The following is a 21,051-nucleotide window of genomic DNA, read 5'->3' on the forward strand; positions in this document are numbered from 1 at the left end:
ACTATAATTGTATGAGTCAAAGGAGGAAATTTATTGACTGACGGCAAAACGCCTTTTTCGTACAATTTTAAGGTCTTTTTCTCCTTTTCCTTTTTTTTTTAATTTCTCTTCTTCCCCTTCTACAACCATTATTACTTTACGCTACTGGTAAAAGTACTGAGCAATTAACAGTTTTTGGCGGGACCTTTGTATCTTGATGATTGTTACAGGGGTATTTTTTTTTCTAGTGTGGTAATGACAATCGCCCCGCAACTGGGATAATTTCTCTCACATTCATTGGATGACAATACCTCATATACTATACCTCCAAAATCAAGCATATATTTAACAGACAGCCACTGATTCCTGTTGTGCACCATGGTGCCTCATAGTAAGCAGCTTTATACACCATAGTCTTACGATGTGCCAATGACTTTATTGAAGTGCTTTGAAAGATATCATAATACTCATAAGAGAGTTAAAGTTCAACATTTTAAATATCCAAATACCGGACTTTTAGCTTTAAAAGCTTTCAGATGTATTATCATGCATCATGAAACTTGTCACATCAGCGGTAAAATACTTGTCATAATAACAATAAAAGAATGACTGCACATCAGGTGTATGATTACAATGTCATTTCCAGATTCGAGCGTTCTAAAATCAAGTATACATTTGTATAATTGTTATGTTGTATGCATACACACGCCATGATAGCGGTTATGATATAGATTGTGATTGTGGAAATAGATGGCGCAGATTAAACCTCAAATGAAAAACGAGATGTATGATTGTTTGTTACTGTACATGGGTATTCATGTAAAATACAGCAGTACGTCTTTTTAGCTGCCCCCACCCCCACCCCCCCCCAAAAAAAAAAAAAAAAGGACTCAAAGGAAAATTTAAATTCCGGCCATTTGGAGAACGCGAAACAACAACTGACTGAGGCACATGGTAATTATGTCGAGAGCGTCTTATTAAGAAGATGAATACAATTATTCACCACTGTATACGCGATATCTGTCATGGCTTCATTTCATTTGAATAATAAACTTGACTAAATTCTTTCTTCGAATACCTCATCGTGGCTTTCAAGTAATACTGCATACAAAAAAAAAAAAATATTCGACATATTATGACAAAGCTTTGTAGAATTTTTGATTATTCTAACTACACATGACATATTCTTAAACTTACACAATGTTAATAATGCTTTACAATTTACATGAATATTTGAAATATTATTGTACGTTAATTGACTGCGGGAATGGCGACGTTCCTCCCCTGAAGTTCAAATCCTCTTTTCGAGCTACTTGTCAACTCTGCACTGCAACTTGCTTAGAACGTGTGCGAGGACCATAAGTTCGTCTCTGACGGATTCGATGACCTTGCATACGTCACTGGGTGAGATCAGGACCTCGATACTCGATGTGTAGGGGTCATAGCGTATTTCGAATGGACGCTTGATGGTGGCTGCAAATTGCCTATTGAACACGAGGGCAGGTTTTGAAATGAAGTACGTGCAAGATGTAATAGCAGTTCCGTTCTCAGTGCTCTCGTCCTCATTGTGTGTGTGTGTGTGTGTGTGTGTGTGTGTGTGTGTGTGTATTTTTTTCATACACAAAGCAGATATCCTTTCTTCATTGGATGGGTTGTCGGGTCACTATAAAGCTCCAATAAATTATAAAACATCGTATATGTAAACGTATGGTTTGTTGAAGCATTCTGTGACGTTTTTTTTTTTTTTTTCCTCTCTCTCTCTTTAGATATTCTTGCCTATACGATTGAGCACACTTAGCTGTGTTCAGGAACATATCATGTTTTATTTCATCTATGATCACTGAAAAAAAAAAGTTTAAGTCTTGAAAATAATCACAAATATTGGGATTGTATTCCCGCTTCTTTTTTTTTCCTCTCTTCGAATACAACATAAGAGAAACGGTTGACGACCCAACACGCAAGCAAAAAGACACATGTCACCTTGTGACAGCAGTAGATAAACATTCATACAACATTAGGGGAACGGTTGATGACCCTGCACGCAAGCAAAAAGACACATGTCGCCTTGAAATGTGCATTTTTACCTCATCTGGTGCTTTGCTTCCTCGAAGCTTTTCGAAATGAAGTAGACGTCTTGGTACGTGGTGATTATACATGTTTGTTTGGATGTGACGTGGGGATGAAATGGTAACACCTTGGCGTTTGGAGAGAGGGCGTGCTATTAAAAAGGAAGATAACAACATCATAGATGATTAGTCTTTTCGTGTTTTGATTTCAGCTCCCTTTAATATTGTGATAACTAGTACAAAGCTAGGTATGGAAATAAAAGAAACATAAAACAAACTAATAAAACAACAAGAGCAATAACAATAACAACAACAAGTATTCTTCAGCAAACAGCTACAGGATAGTACAAATTTAAAAATAATCCATAAATGAACCAAGGAGGTTCGAGAAATGGAGACACAACAATCTTATTCGCTTTAATCCCATGCTCGAAGCCGCCACTCAAAACTATTTGAAGTATGTGTCAAACTGGATGATCTGCCGCTCAGATGCGAAGACAATTGACTCGTGTCTCATTGCATAATCACCAGCCACTTTCCAAGGAAGATACGTCTTTGTATTTGGTAATTACTTTTCGCTATCCCTACTTACAAACGATGGGCTGTAGACAATGGTAAAGGCACGGGGGTGCGCGAATAGAAGTTGCCAAATCACTCAAATGTACGTGATTTTACGTTAATCTGACATATTGATTTATAAAGAACTATAATTGAAGATGATACCATTAAATACTTTCATTTTGCGGTAATAAGGAGAAAAGTGATAAAACCGGCTTTCCATGAGGGTAAAATTTCAAACACTTTCAGAAAATACAGCTCAGATTTACCCTTTTGCACACATTTTCGGACGGAATATTGACTTTTGTTTTATATTCTTTATCATTAGGTGAAATTTCATTGCATTTTATAAAACAAACGAGCAGCTTCTACCCGAAATTATGTTAGCGTTAAAAATGAATCTTCAGATTGCTCAGAAAGATAGCAGCTTCAAGCATCGAACATCAAAGGCACAAATGCACCTGTATAATTCTTTTGTCCATCCATAGAAAACTGACAGCTGATTGCATAATTATAGTCAGTTGTAACTCCATCTCTCGAACCTCCTTGAATGAACACTACCTGGAAGTGTTACATGTTAGCCCCGAATCTATAACGTGCTAGTCTGCGCAAAATCTATGTTTCCCTTTCCCCTAAAAAAAAAAACAAAAAACCAACAAACAAAAACAGGGGATGAAGTGCTTGATTTCAACCGTAAATTCAACCGTGATTCGACATTGCTTCACTCGTATCTCACTCTTATTTCAACCGTGTTTCAACCGTGTTGTAGCCATGGGTCCACCGTGTTTCAATCGTGTTGTAGTCATGTGTCCACCGTGTTTCAACCGTGTTATAACCATGTGTCCACCGTGTTTCAATCGTGTATCAGCTCACCTTTAGCTCACCAATCGAAGACAAGAGGCCTGCTCCGTAAGCTCTGGTTTGCCCGTCCTGCGTGCACAAACCGAACTCCACTGTGAAGAAGTAACACTTGGGGAAGAGATATTGAAAATTTGAGTAGGCCTACATACAGTGCCTGTGCCGAAAAAAAAAAACCAACCGTTTCTCGATCTGGTTAACGTCCAGAGAATACCTCTTCTAATGTTGAAGGTTCCGACAAGATTGCTTGCTGTCACAAGGGAAAACAAAACTGATCTGGCGTCACAGCAGGACAGCGATATTAAACTTAAAAGTTAAGAAGGCGGGGAATGAGAAACATTAGTAGAAGATGATCCTTTGTTGTTGTTTTTTTCTTTGTATCACAAAATAGTTGTTTATTATCTGTATGTTGTCATTCTTTCTTTTTTTTTCAAATCTTTATATGAATGTGTCTTACTGTGACATCATACGTTGATGTAATGTTTTTTTATTCAGCGATGGCCGTAACAAAGCTTTGACACAAAACACAAACGTACCAAAACACCCTCCAACAAAAAAAAACAAACAAACAAACAAACAAACAACATCTAAAAGTTAAAACTAAAAATTGAGCGGGTCCTCATAAGTATCTTCCTAAAATTGCACTGATATTTTCTACATATATATCTGAGTTTCTCAATTTGCTCATAAATATTCTGGTTATCATTTCACTTCGACATGTTCAACGTCGAAGTTTGAATTTGAATTTGAATTTGAACGTCTTGATCTTGTATTGTGCATTGGGGTCTCACTGAAGAATCTGGTGCTTACCGTTGCGAGCTTGTTTATTTCTTCTTCACTAGCTCCCAGAGAGGCTAGTCCAATTTCCTATGGGAACACAGCAAAGTAAACAAACGAACAAGCACATTTATTTCATACACGCTTCCTTTACCAACAAGACCTTATTATCTAAACATCTTGTTGGCTAGACGGGAATAATGTGTGAATTCTGAAAAAAAAGGTATCGTTATACTGCGTCAATGTTGTAGTTAATTGATTTTGATACTTTATACCCAACACCATCAACACACCAGAAAACGAACGCGACGGCCCTACCCTGTTACATTTTCACTCTATCATTTCCGACTATACAGTAGCAGAAGTGATTGAATCATACCTGAATGTTCTGCTTATTCTCACCTGAGAGAATTGAGCGAAGCTCTTGTCGGCCAGGAGGGGCATGTGTCCCAATAGCTCATGGCAGCAGTCACTGTAAATGTTAGGAAATAAAAGGCATCAGAGTGCATTCTATCAAATATACACAATGGGTAATGACCACGGCCCGACCTCTATGGCCTCTCCTGACCAAAATGTATTGATAAGGACTCGCGTGGATGAATAAGGTACCATTGTTAAACAGGTAGTCAACTGATTTGCTTTGATTTGTTGTTGCTTTTTAAGTTTATCAACTTTACTGTTATCAAAGGCATTGTTTACCAATTGCAGATGAAACAAAAACCTGACTTTAATGCTTCAAAACAACCCAAGGAAAAAAAAAAACACAATTCGTATAATCAACGTTAAGTAGCGATTACATATGCAAAATTTGAACAATAGTTCAAAAAAAGACTCTTTCCATCGGCACACCGTCTACAGTTACGGTTTATTGGGAAAATAGAGATATCTCATATACCTTATGCTTTATTGCGAAATCTTCATTACTACGATGTTTTGTGATAGAACAGACCTGCACATATGCATTAAATGTGATTACTAAAGTATTTTCTGAAATCGCTGTTCCAAATGCGCTAACAGCACATTTAAGGTGAATGCGGTTGAGGGCTGATGTAGAATATGCAAACGTACCATGTTTTAGTTTTATATGTTTGATTTGATTTGATTTCGATTTATTTTCATATTTCTCGATGAAAAAATACATCAAATATAACAAAATTAAATGAAGTACATGATATCAAGCTGGAGACATACATAAAATATTGCAAATATATAAAACTTATAGTGGTCGATCTATGACGTTTTGAATCTGTGAATGGATGCTAAAGAAATATGAAGGAACCTACTTAAAAGCGAGCTTGTTGAGCGTAGGTCCCAGTTAAAATCGAGTTAAAGATTAAGATGGGGAGCACGGGTACAACAATGACCGAAACATAGAGAAAAAAAGTACATTTATACAGTTATGTAGCAAATTCTTCCCTAATGCAGATTTGGGATCGGATAAGCCACATGCTGTAGGCGGATGAATCATTGTCGTTCTGGCGATAATAACAATATGACTCAATGTATGATAACAATAATACGGTTAAAAAATATTAAAGATTTATACATTGCGTGTATTAAGGAGGGAACACATGCACCTGCAAATCCCCCACCCCCCCAAAAAGAAGACATTCAACAACCAGTTACAGTGCAGAAGGAATTAAAATACCAGCTGTTACCTCGCCCAAAATGTCTTAGAGAAGGAAGAAAATGCAGTAGGTCATAGACACATTGACAGAATTTGAGGGCACTAATAGCTGGTTTTAACATAACAACAACCCTGGAGTACGGTACAGCGGGATAGTCCTGTACAGCACGAAACAGATTTCAGTGAGCTGAATTAATGTAATTATTTAATAAATACTGTCTTAATTTGCATTTAAATGATGATAGTGATAAACAACCTGTGAGTTCAGAGGGGAGATCGTTCCAGTATTTCGGTCCCGCATACATAATTGTTTTCATCGCGAAAATTGTTCGAGTACATGGAAGGTGATAAGCGTCCCGTTGGCGGGTGGGATAATTGTGAACTGAGTAGTTTCTTTTGAACATGTGAAGAAAAACATCAGGAAGATCATTCGTGGAATATTCATACATGAAAATACCTAGGTTGTAATCAAACAAGTCAGGCAATTTCAAAACTTTGTTCTTTTGAAAAAATTCATTTGTATGAGATAGATATCCAGCGTTATTGATAATTCTGATGGCGCGTTTTTGGAGGATGAAAAGCGAATCAAGCAAAAATCTGGACGAATTACCCCATGCAAGAATTCCATAGTTGAGGTAAGGGGAAATCATTGTTGAGTATATAATTTGTAATATATGTATGGGGGAAAATATTTCAGCTTATTCAAAATTCCTATGTTTCTGGACAAAATTTTACTTAAATAGTTAATAAGTATGGGTTTTCCAGGATAGATCACTATCAATGTAAAGTCCTAGAAACTTAATACTATCTACCTGGTTTAAATTGATACCATTGATCTTAACATAATCAGAAACAGATTGCAGAGAATTGCTGAACACCATGTGATGAGTGTTATCAATATTTAGTAACAACTTATTTGCGTGGATCCAGGACTGAACAAGTTTCAGTTCATTGTTTAACATATGTATAAGCGTGTTAGAGTTACGATGTGAAAGAAATACATTTGTGTCATCAGCAAAGCATATGCAAGAAAGAATCTGAGACGAATTTTGGAGGTCGTTTGTACAAAATAAATAATAATGGGCCAAGTAGGGAACCCTGGGGGACACCACAAGAAGTTGTTTTCAAGAGAGACTCATGACCGTTTAAATAAACATATTGCTTTCTAAGGTAGTCTTTAAACCAATCTAGAGCTGTCCCACGAATGCCGTAATGGCTTAACTTATAAAGCAAAATATCATGGTCTATCGTATCGAACGCTTTTGAGAAGTCGAGAAAAACACCGATGGTATGGGAAGCTTCATCTAAAGCACGGGCTACTTTATCAATGAAAGCTAGCAAAGCGTGGGTTGTGCTATGCTGTTTTCTGAATCCAAACTGAAAATTTGAAAGAATATTGCAATTGATAAGGAATCTACGAGTTCGTTTGTGAACAAGTTTCTCCAAAATTTTTGAAATTGAAGCTAAAAGAGATATTGGACGGTAATTGCTAACAGATTCTTTAGCACCCTTTTTGAATATTGGAACGACTCTAGCAATTTTCATCTTTTCAGGAACTTTTCCAGTTAACAAAGATTGATTGAAGATATAAGTAAGGGGAGTAATTATTTCAGTTATTATATCAGAAAAAAACAACTGAAATTCCGTCATCACCTGTACTTTTCTTGTTATTTAGTTTGCGAACAATTTCTTTGATTTCTTCCACGATAACAGGAACAAAAAACAAAGTGTGTGCATTCCTTTCCCTTAGAAACGAATGAAAAGGTGTCCCGGAGCGAGGTATTTTCTTGGCAAGATCTGGCCCAAGGTTAACGAAGAAGTCATTGAATACATCTGCCATCTCCCCTGGATTGTCTATCACTCGACCCTCTTTTAGAATACGATTTGGGGAATTCGCCTCAGTGCTGGATTTTAAAGCTGTGTTGATCACCTTCCACGTACTCTTTATGTCAGATTTGCATCTATCGAACTATCGAGTAAAAATACTGTTGCTTAGCTAACGTAGAGGTCAGCGTATTTCGATAACAAACATAACGAGATTTAGTTGAAGAATTTGGGGATTTACGGTATCTACATAATAATCAAAATAATATCAATGAAAGGGTTCGCAATGAGATGGATAATTCGAAGACAAATATCATTGAATATTGGCGTTCAAATTGTACTACATCTTCTCAAACATCTGCATGCAAAGGTGGGTGTGCCTTTAAAAGAAAATAATTATGCAAATCCCGAATCAAAACTAGTGAAAGTCCGCACCGTAAAATGCTGGAAAAAAAAACACCCATAGCTCAATCCATAACTAAAATGTAATTCTTCCAGTGGGAGGAATAATCTTATTGGCAGTGTGTCAAAGTCATGTCGAAGCTTCTTACGGTTCTGGTGTGTACAGCGGGTCGGAAGAGTGTCTGATGTACTGAGTGCAGTGAAAGAGGCGAAACGCAAGGCCAGCCAGGAAATCCCTGGCACTCAAGTATCCAGCAACAGGTCTTAGCTGAAATCCTGTTCGGTCTGAGAAAAAGGTGAGACAAAGTAACAGGCTCACATCATTACATTCGTCATCATCGTACGTCATTACATTGAAAAAATAGATGGATAGACATATATTATAGATCATCTACCTCCTATCTATTCATTCAACTATTAAGGGCATGTTGTAATGACTTATTTGTATTTTTGTCTCTGTCTACATTTCCTTATCAAACATGCATCTCTGTATCTGTTTACTATGATAAAAGTATTATCATGTATTTGAACATACATCCATCTATCCATTCATCTATATATATAGAGTACTTCATTTAAGTCATGATTGTAACGATGGTTTTTTTTTTTCTAGTGCACTACATTGTTTTTCACTACTAGAGGCCTTACGGTTCCTTTTGAACTCTCAAAATGTTAGCATTCTTTAAAATCCAAATTAAATTTCATGTCACAATATTTGAGAGAGCATCAGGGCTTGTCTGGAATTTCAACAAAATGTCATGACATTGAAGAAAAATGGAGGGGTTATTTCATTTTTATGTTATCTGCAAATACCTTTCAAGAATGTTGAAACGTCTTCTAACTGAGGTATGTTGTCCTCTCTGTAGGAAGAGCGGAGCATAGAAGAACTACTTGAACCTAGACCAGTACTACGAGTGTTTCATAATAAAACAACATTACTGTCAGACAAGAACTGAGATTTTATGCATCAGCTTCATTTTAAATAAACTCTGAGAAAGAATACAGAATTAAAAGAAAAAAAAAACTAAGGAAGATTTCATTTCATTTCATTTCATTTCATTTATTTCATTTCCAACAACATTTTCATACACAAAATAACACAACATCAATGCAATGTAGTAACAAAGAAAAATACGTGAAGTTGACAATACTACGCATCACAAAAGCAAAGTAAACAATGAAAATTGAGTTGAAACTAAAGTTGCAGGAAATGGAGGAGACATGCTAAAAAGCTAAGCTTGTATTTTGCAGTCTCCTCGTGGACAAAAAGACTAAATAACATCAAAAAGCAATTAGCTAGACATAATATATCGGTGTACAACACAACAGACCTATACATATAAACAAACAAACAAACAAACAGGGGTGCACGTCACGAGACCGACACCCACGAGTCATACAGCCCACAAGTTACACAGCTCACAAGTCACACAGCCCACGAGTCATACAGCTCACAAGTCATACAACCCACCAGTTATACAGCCCACGAGTTCGACACCGAGCAAATAAAGCCCACGAGTTCGACATCAAGTAAAATAAGCCCAGGAGTTATACGGCTCACGAGACCGACACCACGCACAAAAGGCTCACGAGACCGACAGTAAGCAAACAAAGCCCACGAGGCCGACACTACACTTAAAAGGTCCACGAGACCGACGCCACGCACACAAGGCTCACGAGACCGACACTTCGCAAAAGAGGCTCACGAGACCGACACCAAGATATTGGAGCGTTTAGTAACATACTGTCATCGGTATAGAGACCCGTTGATATCATCCATAAGGTCCATGTTTATCAAATCGCCTGATCATAGACTTGGTGTGCTGTGCTGTTTTGTGAAATATACGAGCAACAAGAGCCTCCTTGACAGCTTCGAACTTTACGTGACTCTCTACGTGCATTTTGTATATAAACATACAACAACAACAACAACAAAAACAACAACAGCAATACCAACAACAACACGAAGGTGTGATCAAGCTTTGCAAGATAGAAACCATTTCTGTTTCTTTTTTTTTATTGATAGCAAATTGTCAAAGAGGTTTCGTCTATATCACACTGAAGTCATCAGGGTGTCAATGCGAAAGCCTGGTAGATGTTATCTTTATTAGATCGAAAGTTTTACACTACACCTTGAATGTTTAACTTGTTTGTTACACGCATAATTAGAAACTGACACTCAGACGTTCATAAATCAATCTCACGGACCCATCTGGGCAGCCTCCTGTGTCCTCACCTGTATCCACAGTCGCGTTTGAGAAGGTTGAAATTCTGCAGATATTCCTTGCAAGCGTGAGAAGGATACAGTTTGCTGAGCTCGCAGAACACACGACCCCTGCAGGTTGGAAGATATAACCCGTAAATTTACTAAACTGATCTTTTAAAGAATCTACCAATCCAGTGGTATGTGAATTGCTGTAAGATCTGTCAAGCAGGAAGCGTTTTCAGCTGGTTTTGATTACTGTATCAATGATTCGAACAATTTTTGGATACTTTTCGCGATTTATTCCGCTCGTATTTCATGATGACTTCTGCTCTCTGAAATATCTCACTTGAGAAAGAAAAAAGCAAAACAAAACAAAACAAAAAGGGTATGTGAAAAAAAAAATAAATCGTGGGATTTCGAGATTTGTTTTTAAATCAGCCGAATTAACCCGTTCCATACGGGAACCTGGTGGCCTGTGTATCAAGTCTATGGGGGTTTCAGAATTCAGTATGGAACGGGTTAATCAGTTTAGGTCTTTTGAAAAAAAATGATATGTTGGATTCAATGAATACACAGGAATTCATACGTACAAAGTGACGCATATAGGAGTGTTTCCTTCAGGGCACAATTTCAAATTTGAAAGCTGATGCCTATGGAACATATCCCCCCCCCCCCCCCGGGTTTGTTCCTTAAGGATTTTACTGCAACTTTCTATTCAATGCCAGACAGGAATATACACGTATTATGTCATGATATTGTATACTAACCTGAATACAATTTATTGCATTCGTATGGGTGAACAGGGAACAAATATTATAACTCATACATGTGCATCATATTCATCTTACCACCATTAAACAGCTAATACGAAACATCGAAATGGCATTGAAAAACAAAAAAGTGTGTATTGGGTAAAGATAGTATATTTAAAATCCTTTGAAAATGATGATAAGTAGCAGTGGAGAAAGGAAGAGAGAAGGAATGAGACGAAAACGAGGCTGATAATGAAAGTAACAAAAAAAAAACAATACAAAACGTAAAGGCTTTCATACCAGGTATTTGTTTCTTCTTCTGTATACTGCACACGTGGTATGGGTTGACCGCTGTATCCATAAGACAATGTCAAATAATGGTAAATAAACTTTAAAGACCCCACACAAAATAAGAGGGTAGCCCGCATACAACTCAATTGCCATTACGATGATAAGTCTAGTAATCATTGTAGTATACAATGATAATGCAAGGTCAAATTTCGATGCTATGGACATGTCACACCCATAAATTATTATCATTCTATTTTTTCATACCTCTGCCTCTCCCTCTCCCCCCCTCTCTCTCTCTCAACCGTAGATGTATCACACAACGGACAGCTTCATGAAATTAAAACAAAAACAAAACAACAGTCGTAAAATATATTAATCTTTAAATAATCATCACTTTTTTTTCTTTTCACAGGTTGCAAAATGTTGCAAAGCCATGCATGCGACGACAATTCCATTCATTTGCATAAAGATATTTCGTATAATTTGCTGGAGGAAACAAAATGTACCACAGTGTTTTCACAATGAGTTCACATAGTGAGATATATATATATATATATATATATATATATATATATATGATTATATGAAGAGTTTGTTCGCAAAAACCGATAAGTCCATATTTGCCAAATGGAGACATTGCGATTAAAGGTCAAAAGGCTTTTGACCATACCTTTAAAAATGTACCTTTATATTTAGTAAAAAATATATCATTCAAAAGGTGTTATTTTGTACTTTATGACAAAGACCGTTCTTCAAAATCTTCAAAAATTGACTTCTCGGTTTTTCCGAACAAACCCTTCATATGTTTCTTTTTTTTTTCACAGAATGTTCACATATACTGTTCTTTTTTTACAGTGGGAATTGAAGACCTGAATATAAGAACGACCCAAGTCCAATTTTTGGCCCAATTCAGTTTGACTTGGGAAATTGTAGCTTATGCATAGACTCATCTTGTGTATAAATGATAAATCCTAATTACCCCCGTAAGTGCCTGAAATGAATGAGTTAAATCTTACATTAATGTAAGAATGAAGGACTTGGGTCATCCTTACATTCATATTATAGCGCCCTCTCTCATCCTTCTCTCATCTCTATAGCAGAATATCATGTATATGAATCAAAGAACGACCCAAGTCCATATGAATCAAAGAAAGTCCACCACACAAAATGGCCTCTCCACAATTAATGTAAATGTTAATTGTCATAATAATATATGAAGAGTTTGTATACAAATACCGATGAGTCCATATTTGCCAAATGGAGATATTTGCGATTAAAGGTCAAGAAAAAGAGAATAATAAGAAAATTTCTGGTTCTTTTGACCATACCTTTAAAAATGTACCTTTATACTGTAGTAAAAAATATATCATTAAAAAGGTATTATGTTGTACTTTATGACAAAGACCGTTCTTCAAAATCTTAAAAAATTGACTTATCGGTTTTTTCCGAACAAACTCTTCATATATTTCTTTTTCTTTCACAGAATGTTCACATGTACTTTTTTTTTTCACACAGTGTTCACATGTACTGTTCTTTTTTTACAGTGGGAATAGCAGATCTGAACATAAGAACGACCCAAGTCCAATTTTTGGCCTATTTCACTTTGACATGGGAAATTGTAGCTTATGCATGTACTCATCTTGTGTATAAATGATAAATCCTACCCCCGGAAGTGCTTGAAATGAATGAGTTAAATCTTATATTCATGTAAGAATGAAGGACTTGGGTCATTTTTACATTCATGTTATAGTGCCCTCTCTCATCCTCCTCTCATCTCTATAGCAGAATATCATGTATATGAATCAAAGACCGACCCAAGTCCATAAGAATCAAAGAACGACCCAAGTCCACCACACAAAATGGCCTCTCCACAATTAATGTAAATGTTAATTGTCATAATAATATATGTTCTAATTTGTATGTACAAGATTGCCTTCCCATCACAGCTAAATTTAATATTATTGGACAAATAAAAAAGATATGATTTTTTGTTTTTGTTTACTCGAAATTGTCTTCAATGGACTTGGGTCGTTCTTATATTCATATACTCAATTATCAATCGACATTGTGTTTACAAAGTTAAAACGCTTGGATTTATCTGTGTGGAGACATTTTACACAGTGTTTACACTGTGTTTCACAGTGTGTATCGCACAGTGGAAGACTGTTTTGGGATATATCCTAGCATCCCTTGAATTAAGGGACAGTTGTTGGTTTGTCCCGAGTTATAAAACCCTTTATTCAATGAGGACTTTGGACAGTGTGCACAATGCTATAAATCAAGTCTGCCGATCGGCATTATTCCCTCAAAGCGTTCGATATTCAGTCAAAAAGATCCCCGGTTTGATTAATGAGTGATTGCACAGAACATATATATATATATAATTATAAGAGGTATTTGACACACACACACACACACACACACACACACACACACACACACACGCACACACAAATGACATACGTTCTTTCCAGCACTCTGATATTAAACCCAATTCCATACGGATTTATTGATATATGTTTGGACGACAGCACCGATGTAGAATAATGACTTTGCCATATATTACCTTTGCAACTTTCATTCATACAGATATTGTGGATCTATAATGAATAATAAATGTATGAACGTGAGGGTACATGGGAATATGATATTGTTGTCAAATCATCTTTTCACAATTTCCCTTTAGAAAAATAAAGAAAGAAAAATACAGATTACTAGAGGACATTATTGATATCAGGGCCTATACATGATGCACAACATTATACAATGCCTTCCAAACATGCACGATATTTAAATGTCTGTTCCTAAATTTGCTGTTAGGGTACCTTTAGTCTTTATCTTGCAAAGGCTAAAGAAACTTGCTTACTGTTTGTAGTTAAAGGCGATCTCAGCAAAATACTGCCGTCTTTGTCTGTACACATTGTCTTTGAAGCCCTGGTAGCAAAGTGCATATAGGCAGAGAAAGCCAACGTATTTCAATGTGAAAGCAAAGAACAATTTTATAATTCATAACAAACAAGTTTAACATCGTGCTAAAATTAACGCAATTATTGCTCGTTCTTCAATCATCCTTGTCAGTGTAAATTATCATTACCCTTATTGTGAAGAGAGATGTAATGTGCATGTGACTTTTAATCAACAAGCAAATGTATCATTTGGTGGTCCAAATGTTGCTGTAACACAAGATAAATATGGAGACAATGGATATCGCAATGCAATGCAATGCAATCGCAATTCCTGATTTTATACGAGGCTTTTTGGCGTATACATTGTTTTCTGAGAAAAAAAAACAGTAGTCTATTATACATTATACAATAGAGCCACTAAATTAGAATGTGTTTTTTCAGTGTTTTTATTGTTGATTTCCATTTTTCTGGCACATCTTTACTTTAACGTTTTGATTAGGTATGTCTGAAAGGTTCCCTTTTATTTTGTTTTTGTAAAAACCCTTGATACACTGTATTAATTGGTCAACGATGACATCATTCGAAAGGATAATGCTACTTCATTTTTAAGATGGTTCCGTTGAGGAATAGAATGGGATTTTTTATTCAATGACTAATTACTGCTTGATTAATTAACTATGTTCATTTTGATTGCTACGGGTTTTTTTATCATATAATTATATATATATATATATATATATATATATATATATATATATAATTACATATATAATTATATGACAAAAACCCCGTATATATATATATATATATATATATATATGAGTATATGAATATAAGAACGACCCAAGTCCAATTTTTGGCCAAATTTAGTTTGACATGGGAAAATATAGCTTATGCATGGACTCATCTTGTGTGTTTAATGATAAATCCTAATTACCCCCGGAAGTGCCTGAAATGAATGAGTTAAATCTTATATTAATGTAAGAATGAAGGACTTGGGTCTTCTTACATTCATATAATAGCGCCCTCTCTCCTCCTTCCCCCATCTCTATAGCAAAATATCATGTATATGAATCAAAGAACGACCCAAGTCCATATGAATCAAAGAACGACCCAAGTCCACCACACAAAATGGCCTCTCCACAATTAATGTAAATGTTAATTGTCATAATAATATATGTTCTAATTTGTATATACAATGTTGCCTTCCCTTCACAGTTAAATAGAATATTATTGGACAAATAGAAAAGATATGAATTTTTGTTTTAGTTTACTCGAAATGATATTCCATGGACTTGGGTCGTTCTTATATTCATATACTCATATATATATATATATATATATATATATATATATAGGTAAAATGGGCCAACTGAGTCAATCTTGATTTTTTCATATTTTCTGAAAGACCTATCCTTCTTCTACGTTATTCTTTAATTTGGGATCGTAAGATGAATGGGAAAATGTGTTTTCAGCAGTTTTTCTACAACCCTATTTGGGGGAGAGTAATGATCAGGTATGTCGTAGAGTCCCCTTTTCAATTCAAGAAATGCTCTTGATACACACTCTTCATTTTCAAGTCCAATAACTTTTGAAAGGATGAGTCTACTGCTTTAAAAGATGACATAAATCATGGATAGAATATGTTGATAGAACAGACCTAATTTCAGCTCAATTTGATAATCCCGTCATTGTTGTTGCTCGGGTGGTTTATATCCTGTGTTTTGTCCCTTTCATTGCACAGCTAGCACGGCTTGGTAAAGATTAAACTCTTGAATAGATCCTGTACTTCAGAGCCTCTTTTCTCAGTCCACATCTTTTCAGAGTGTTTACTTTCTTTCCAATATTTATATAGGTTAAGAGAGGCTATTTGGTTTGAGTTATACATCATTTTAAAGCTTAGAGTCGGCACTTTAAGAATCTGCTCTTACCTAAAAACCATGTCTGGCGACTTCTTGTCGGTTTTGCGATGCAGGGTCACATATTTACATTGTTTTGTATTCATATTTATAATATCATAACATCTTTCGCTGTCCGAGATTAAGCACATAGAACGGTTCCTAGCCTCAAAGCTCCCTTTGTCACTAAATAAATACACTCTTTGAGAGTGCGTATATTCTTTCCATTATCATGTGATTAATTAGGCATAAGTAAAAACCCTGCCATTGTATTTGTATGAAATCCCAGCTTGGTATTGCATTTTGAGGGTTGAATTTCGCTCTTTCAGAGTATAGCCTTTAATGAATATCTTTATCTTGCGACTTTTTATTGGTTTTGTTAATATGCATGGTTACGTTTCAAATTCTTAAACGAAATGAAGTTTAAGCAATTCATACCGGATGGTCGGCATCGAGTTCAGCGCCATAAGTCAAAACTCTTTTAGCGGCATTGTCTAAATCGGCAATTTTTCTTGGAAAGACAGGCACTTTGATTTCCCCAACGTCTGCAGATATAAAAGAAGAAGAAGAAAAAACAAAAACATGATGTATGAGTAAAGGGGAAACTCCACAGATATACCGTGTGAAACATATACATAGGAGATTTCGCACGAAAGGTGATGGATCGATAACATCAGTACTCGAGTTTGGATTTCGTCAATTTCGACATGGTTATACCTCACCTATTAAAAGATCAAATGTAACAGGTTAAAAAAAAAGAAAAGAGAGAGAGATAGAAAGAGAGAGAGAGAGAGAAGTAAATACAACATTTAAAAAGGTGTTGGAAAAGGAAAGCAAGTGAAAAAAAATACAATTAATTCTACTATTGTATACTGTGTAGCAAGCTATGGTGCAAATTGCTATAAACGCGTGATATCACGATATATTTCCAAGAAATCATATAAATTCTTACATAGAAATGAGCATGGAAAGTTACGTAACTTCGTGATCATGAAACATGATCTCAAGAACAAAATCTGTCCAACTTTTATATAAGAAATGATAAACTTGTTTTTGTAAAGCATGAATTGAGGCAGACACTGTTTTATAGCAATATTCGGCTGAAAAATCTTAGCCTTGGGTATCTTTCGAACATTTGAAAGAAAAAGAAACAAACTAATAACATTGTGAAATCTCCAATTTCTAAATATTGGTTATTGAATGATTATGAATAGACGAACTAAGAACTAACTGCAATTTTTTCCATGTCCTTGCCTGTTTCTTCTTCTCAGTTAATTGGTCTTTTTGAAATAAATGGTTACGATTTAGTTGAATTCTTTCTTCTTCTGTTTTAATTGCTGGATGGTGTGAATAACATCTTAGTCTTAAATAGTTCCGTATTTTTTTTTTTTTGTGAGCGTAAAATAAATGGTTGCGATTTAGTTTACTTTTTTTTTAACTGCTGGAATTCGTGAATAACATTCATAGTATGAAGAAGTCTTTTTTTTTTTTGGAGCGTTGAAAAAAAAAAACTATAAGCGGGCGTCATTTTTTTTTTTTTTTTTTTTTTTTTGGTAAATACTTAATTTCACTTGCCTCGTCTTGGTCTAAATTCCCTTTTCGGGATCTTGCCGTTTGATGGAGATGTTTGCATTTTGGTCAAACATGAGATTTTGATTATCGTTGGAAATATCATGCATGCTCCGAACACTGGAGCTACATTATTAAGCTATGATATAACGCGTCGTCCAGGAAATAAACATCGCATAACCAGTTACTAAAGTTTTGGTTTCCACTGCTTCAATTTCGATTTTACGGAGAAGAGCGCAATAAGTCTTCCGACTGTATTGTTTATTTTTATCATTTTTTTTAGCGTAGTTTCTGTTTTCGTCCCTCTGTCTTACCGTAACTGCCCCCTTCTGCCATCTTTATCCTGACGTTGTTTTCGGCGAACAGGTGCGCTTCTGCCATTTGCGCAAACGAGTATTCTTGGTGTCCTTTTCCACCTTCCACGTTGGTAAGGATTCTCTGTTACTTTCCTGCTGCGCTGATGTTCGTGACTGACTCTGCAGGACTCGCTTATCTCTTTCCTAGTATGATATCACACAGACCGTTTTCGCTGAGAGAGTATATGTATATATATATATATATATATATATATATATATATATATATATATATAGATATATGAGACGGGACAACAAGGAACTAAAGCATCGTGAAAACTGGGAAATACCAGTACATACAATTGTATCGAGACGTCGTCTTTCTTATGAGCAGTTATGTCAATGGTAAGCTTGAGTAGACTACATGGGCATGTTGTTGGGGGCGCGGGGGGGGGGGGGGGTAACAAAGATAACCATGAAATTCATTGTTGCAAATTATTTTATCCAATGTCTTAGAGAGTAAATGTGTGAACATATTATGTCCTTGGCAGACTGTCCTCGTCATCTCTAACGATTCTCGTGTTTTCCCTTTGTTTCGTTGAAGGGCAGACATAGTTGCTAGACAATGCGGGCACTGCCTAATGTAACTTACAGGAGGTCGCTTAAAGAATATCGACAGATCTTTATTTAGTTCGTTCTCTTGATCGCTTGCTTGCCTCTGTGTATTTCTAGTTGTATGCATTTCAAGTAGTCCTTATATTTGGAGTAAAATTCAATTGTATCTTGTGTGTGTGTGTGTGTGTGTGTGTGTGTGTGTGTGTAAAGTTCATTATATTAAGCCCATTATTATGCTTTCGTTTCAATCCCAGCAAAATATTTTTCAATGAATAGTTATTCAAGTGAAAAAAAGAAAAAGAAAAAGATATTTATTGAAAATCCTTCATGACATTGCTAAAATGATAAGGAATAACAAGATGGGGGGGGGGGGGAAGGTTAACTCTTCAAAAACAAATCTACATTTGTACGTGGAAATGATATACGAAAACTGTAACAAATACAAAAAGAGGGAAAAAGTGCGTAGGAAATGAAACAGTGGTCACGTTGAATGGAAACACATTCTCTTTTGCATATATTTTGAGGACCTACTATAAAGCTAGATTTCTTTGTTAATCCGTTGAGAAAAAGAACATTATGTTATTGAAAGAGGCGTTAATTATTGTATCTTCTACAAGTGCCTTGTTTGAATGTACTTAAAGTAATACACAACTGAATAGTGATGTAAATCTAAGAGTGGAGCTCTTGTTTAGTACATGCATGTAGCTTACACTGTGTATCTCTATTCTTGGCAGTTTTCTTTAACATTAAATTCATTACTGTTCGTTACTTATATCCGTGGTGTTCGCGTCCTATGCGGCATCTCTTATATATATAATTGGTGTTGTATTACATTGGTATCACATATTCAGATAGGGCCTCATCCACGTCAAGCTCTGCTTACGATGACGGTCCCCTGTATTGATTTATCCTTTGTTAATAGATACAGTATGCCTTAATATGTTATTTTGATTCATAATTCTTCATTCAAATGTTGTTATGCAAATGATTTTTCTTTGTATTGATTTGTATGTATCTGTATCATTTTGTTTTCATTTGCAATTGTATTCGGAGAAAGAAAATGCAGAAATAAACCAAACAAACAAACAAACAAACTTTATCAAATGCAATTTGCTATGTTCCGAGCACAACAATATGTTGTACACTGTATTACGTTTTCCACCTCACCCCCGCCTCATGTTTTTTTTTTTTTTTTTGGTCGCTTTCACACCATATTGCTTGATGGTGAACGGTAGACACTTTTTTATCATTAACTGGAAAGCAGATTAGATTGAATCAATCTCTCTGACAACTGGTAAAATGCTCATTACTGTTCAGTTGACGAAAATGGCATTTGTGCAATCCATTCTGAAAATCCCTCTAATGTATACATATATAAGACTATGAAATCTAGGTGATTATCGTAGGACATAATTATGGTAGTAATTGCAGTGAATTGAAAAATCCTGGACATTTAGACGTTTCATTTGTTAATTATAGGTTTTTTACAAGTGAATAATACCCTACATAAACACACAAACAAATACACAAAGGGCAAACTGTCAGTTTCGTGAAAATAATATCTCTATGCGATGCAATATCGCCATCTCCCTGAAACTTGATGATATGAGCACTTTCTTGTTTGTTTGTTTGTTTGTTTGTTTGTTTTTTCACAGGGGACACGATATTTGAAGCAGGCCAATATCCTGCGGAAAGGAGACACAAATAGCGTGATGAGTCTGACCCCCCCCCCCCAAAAAAAAAAAATAATAATAATAATAAAAAAAAATACTCGCACTTAAAAACACAAACCCAACACTTACTACTACTACTACAACAGCAGCAACAACAAGGATCCATTAAAAGGGTGGTTGATATGGTAACGGCATGAACACTTTTGCACAAATCATCAAAGTAGCATTTACCCAAATCTCAGGGTTTCTTTGCATCGGATGCTTTGTGTTCATTACCAGTCAGGGAGACTACCTATTTTGAGGGAAGAATGAAATCCCCCGAAAGAGGGAACATTGAACCGCGAGCAGATGTTACGTAACGGAGCGACGCGATGTGGTCAGAGCGAACCGTTACAGATGTTCTTTTTCCAGTCGCTATGAGAATAATTCACCGAGAGGGAGAGAGAGAAACACATGTACACACACGCGAGCGTACACACACGGAGGGTCATCCGCATCGAGTTGGAGGACGGATCGTTGTGTGTAGCTATTTTTAGCGCTCCTCTCTCTCCCCCTCTCTCCTCCATCGTTCTGTTGCTGCATACCCGTGATCAGTGATGATGCTGATAAGCAAAATCCCCAATCACTTACCTTATTTCGCGACCCCCATGGCAAAAAAACAAAACAAAACAGCTAGTGAATTGACCATGCACATCGACATATGGAAGGCGGAGCATGGTCGTGCAGACCTAAGTTTTGATCGAAGTTATGATAG

The 21,051-nt window shown here is 35.9% G+C and overlaps 1 protein-coding gene across 1 annotated transcript; it reads right to left on the minus strand.

The window, feature by feature from the left end:
• Positions 1–1,288: 1,288 nt before the first annotated feature.
• LOC139722158 (tryptophan 5-hydroxylase 1-like) lies at positions 1,289–18,094 on the minus strand. The gene is made up of 13 exons (XM_071633471.1): positions 18,028–18,094; positions 17,446–17,481; positions 16,583–16,671; positions 14,207–14,274; positions 11,350–11,400; positions 10,328–10,426; positions 8,905–8,951; positions 8,241–8,376; positions 4,641–4,710; positions 4,272–4,328; positions 3,477–3,572; positions 2,064–2,197; positions 1,289–1,463 (listed from the first exon to the last, which is right to left on the minus strand). Exons 1-13 carry the CDS (start codon positions 18,092–18,094, stop codon positions 1,289–1,291), a joined length of 1,125 nt encoding a protein of 374 aa, XP_071489572.1.
• Positions 18,095–21,051: the final 2,957 nt, after the last annotated feature.

The sequence above is a fragment of the Diadema antillarum genome, unplaced genomic scaffold (genome assembly GCF_040938485.1).
Source record: "Diadema antillarum isolate AM-2024a unplaced genomic scaffold, OU_Dant_1.0 scf00000014, whole genome shotgun sequence".
Classification (NCBI taxonomy): Eukaryota; Metazoa; Echinodermata; class Echinoidea; order Diadematoida; family Diadematidae; genus Diadema; species Diadema antillarum.

Excerpts from the sequence above, each read along its gene's own strand:
- LOC139722158 (XM_071633471.1), bottom strand. The coding sequence starts at position 18,094 with ATGGCAGAAGCGCACCTGTTCGCCGAAAACAACGTCAGGATAAAGATG. Across the intron at positions 4,711-8,240 it reads CCGCTGTACACACCAGAACC|TGACTGCTGCCATGAGCTAT; the intron begins GTAAGAAGCTTC and ends TAACATTTACAG. Across the intron at positions 4,329-4,640 it reads GCTTCGCTCAATTCTCTCAG|GAAATTGGACTAGCCTCTCT; the intron begins GTGAGAATAAGC and ends GTGTTCCCATAG.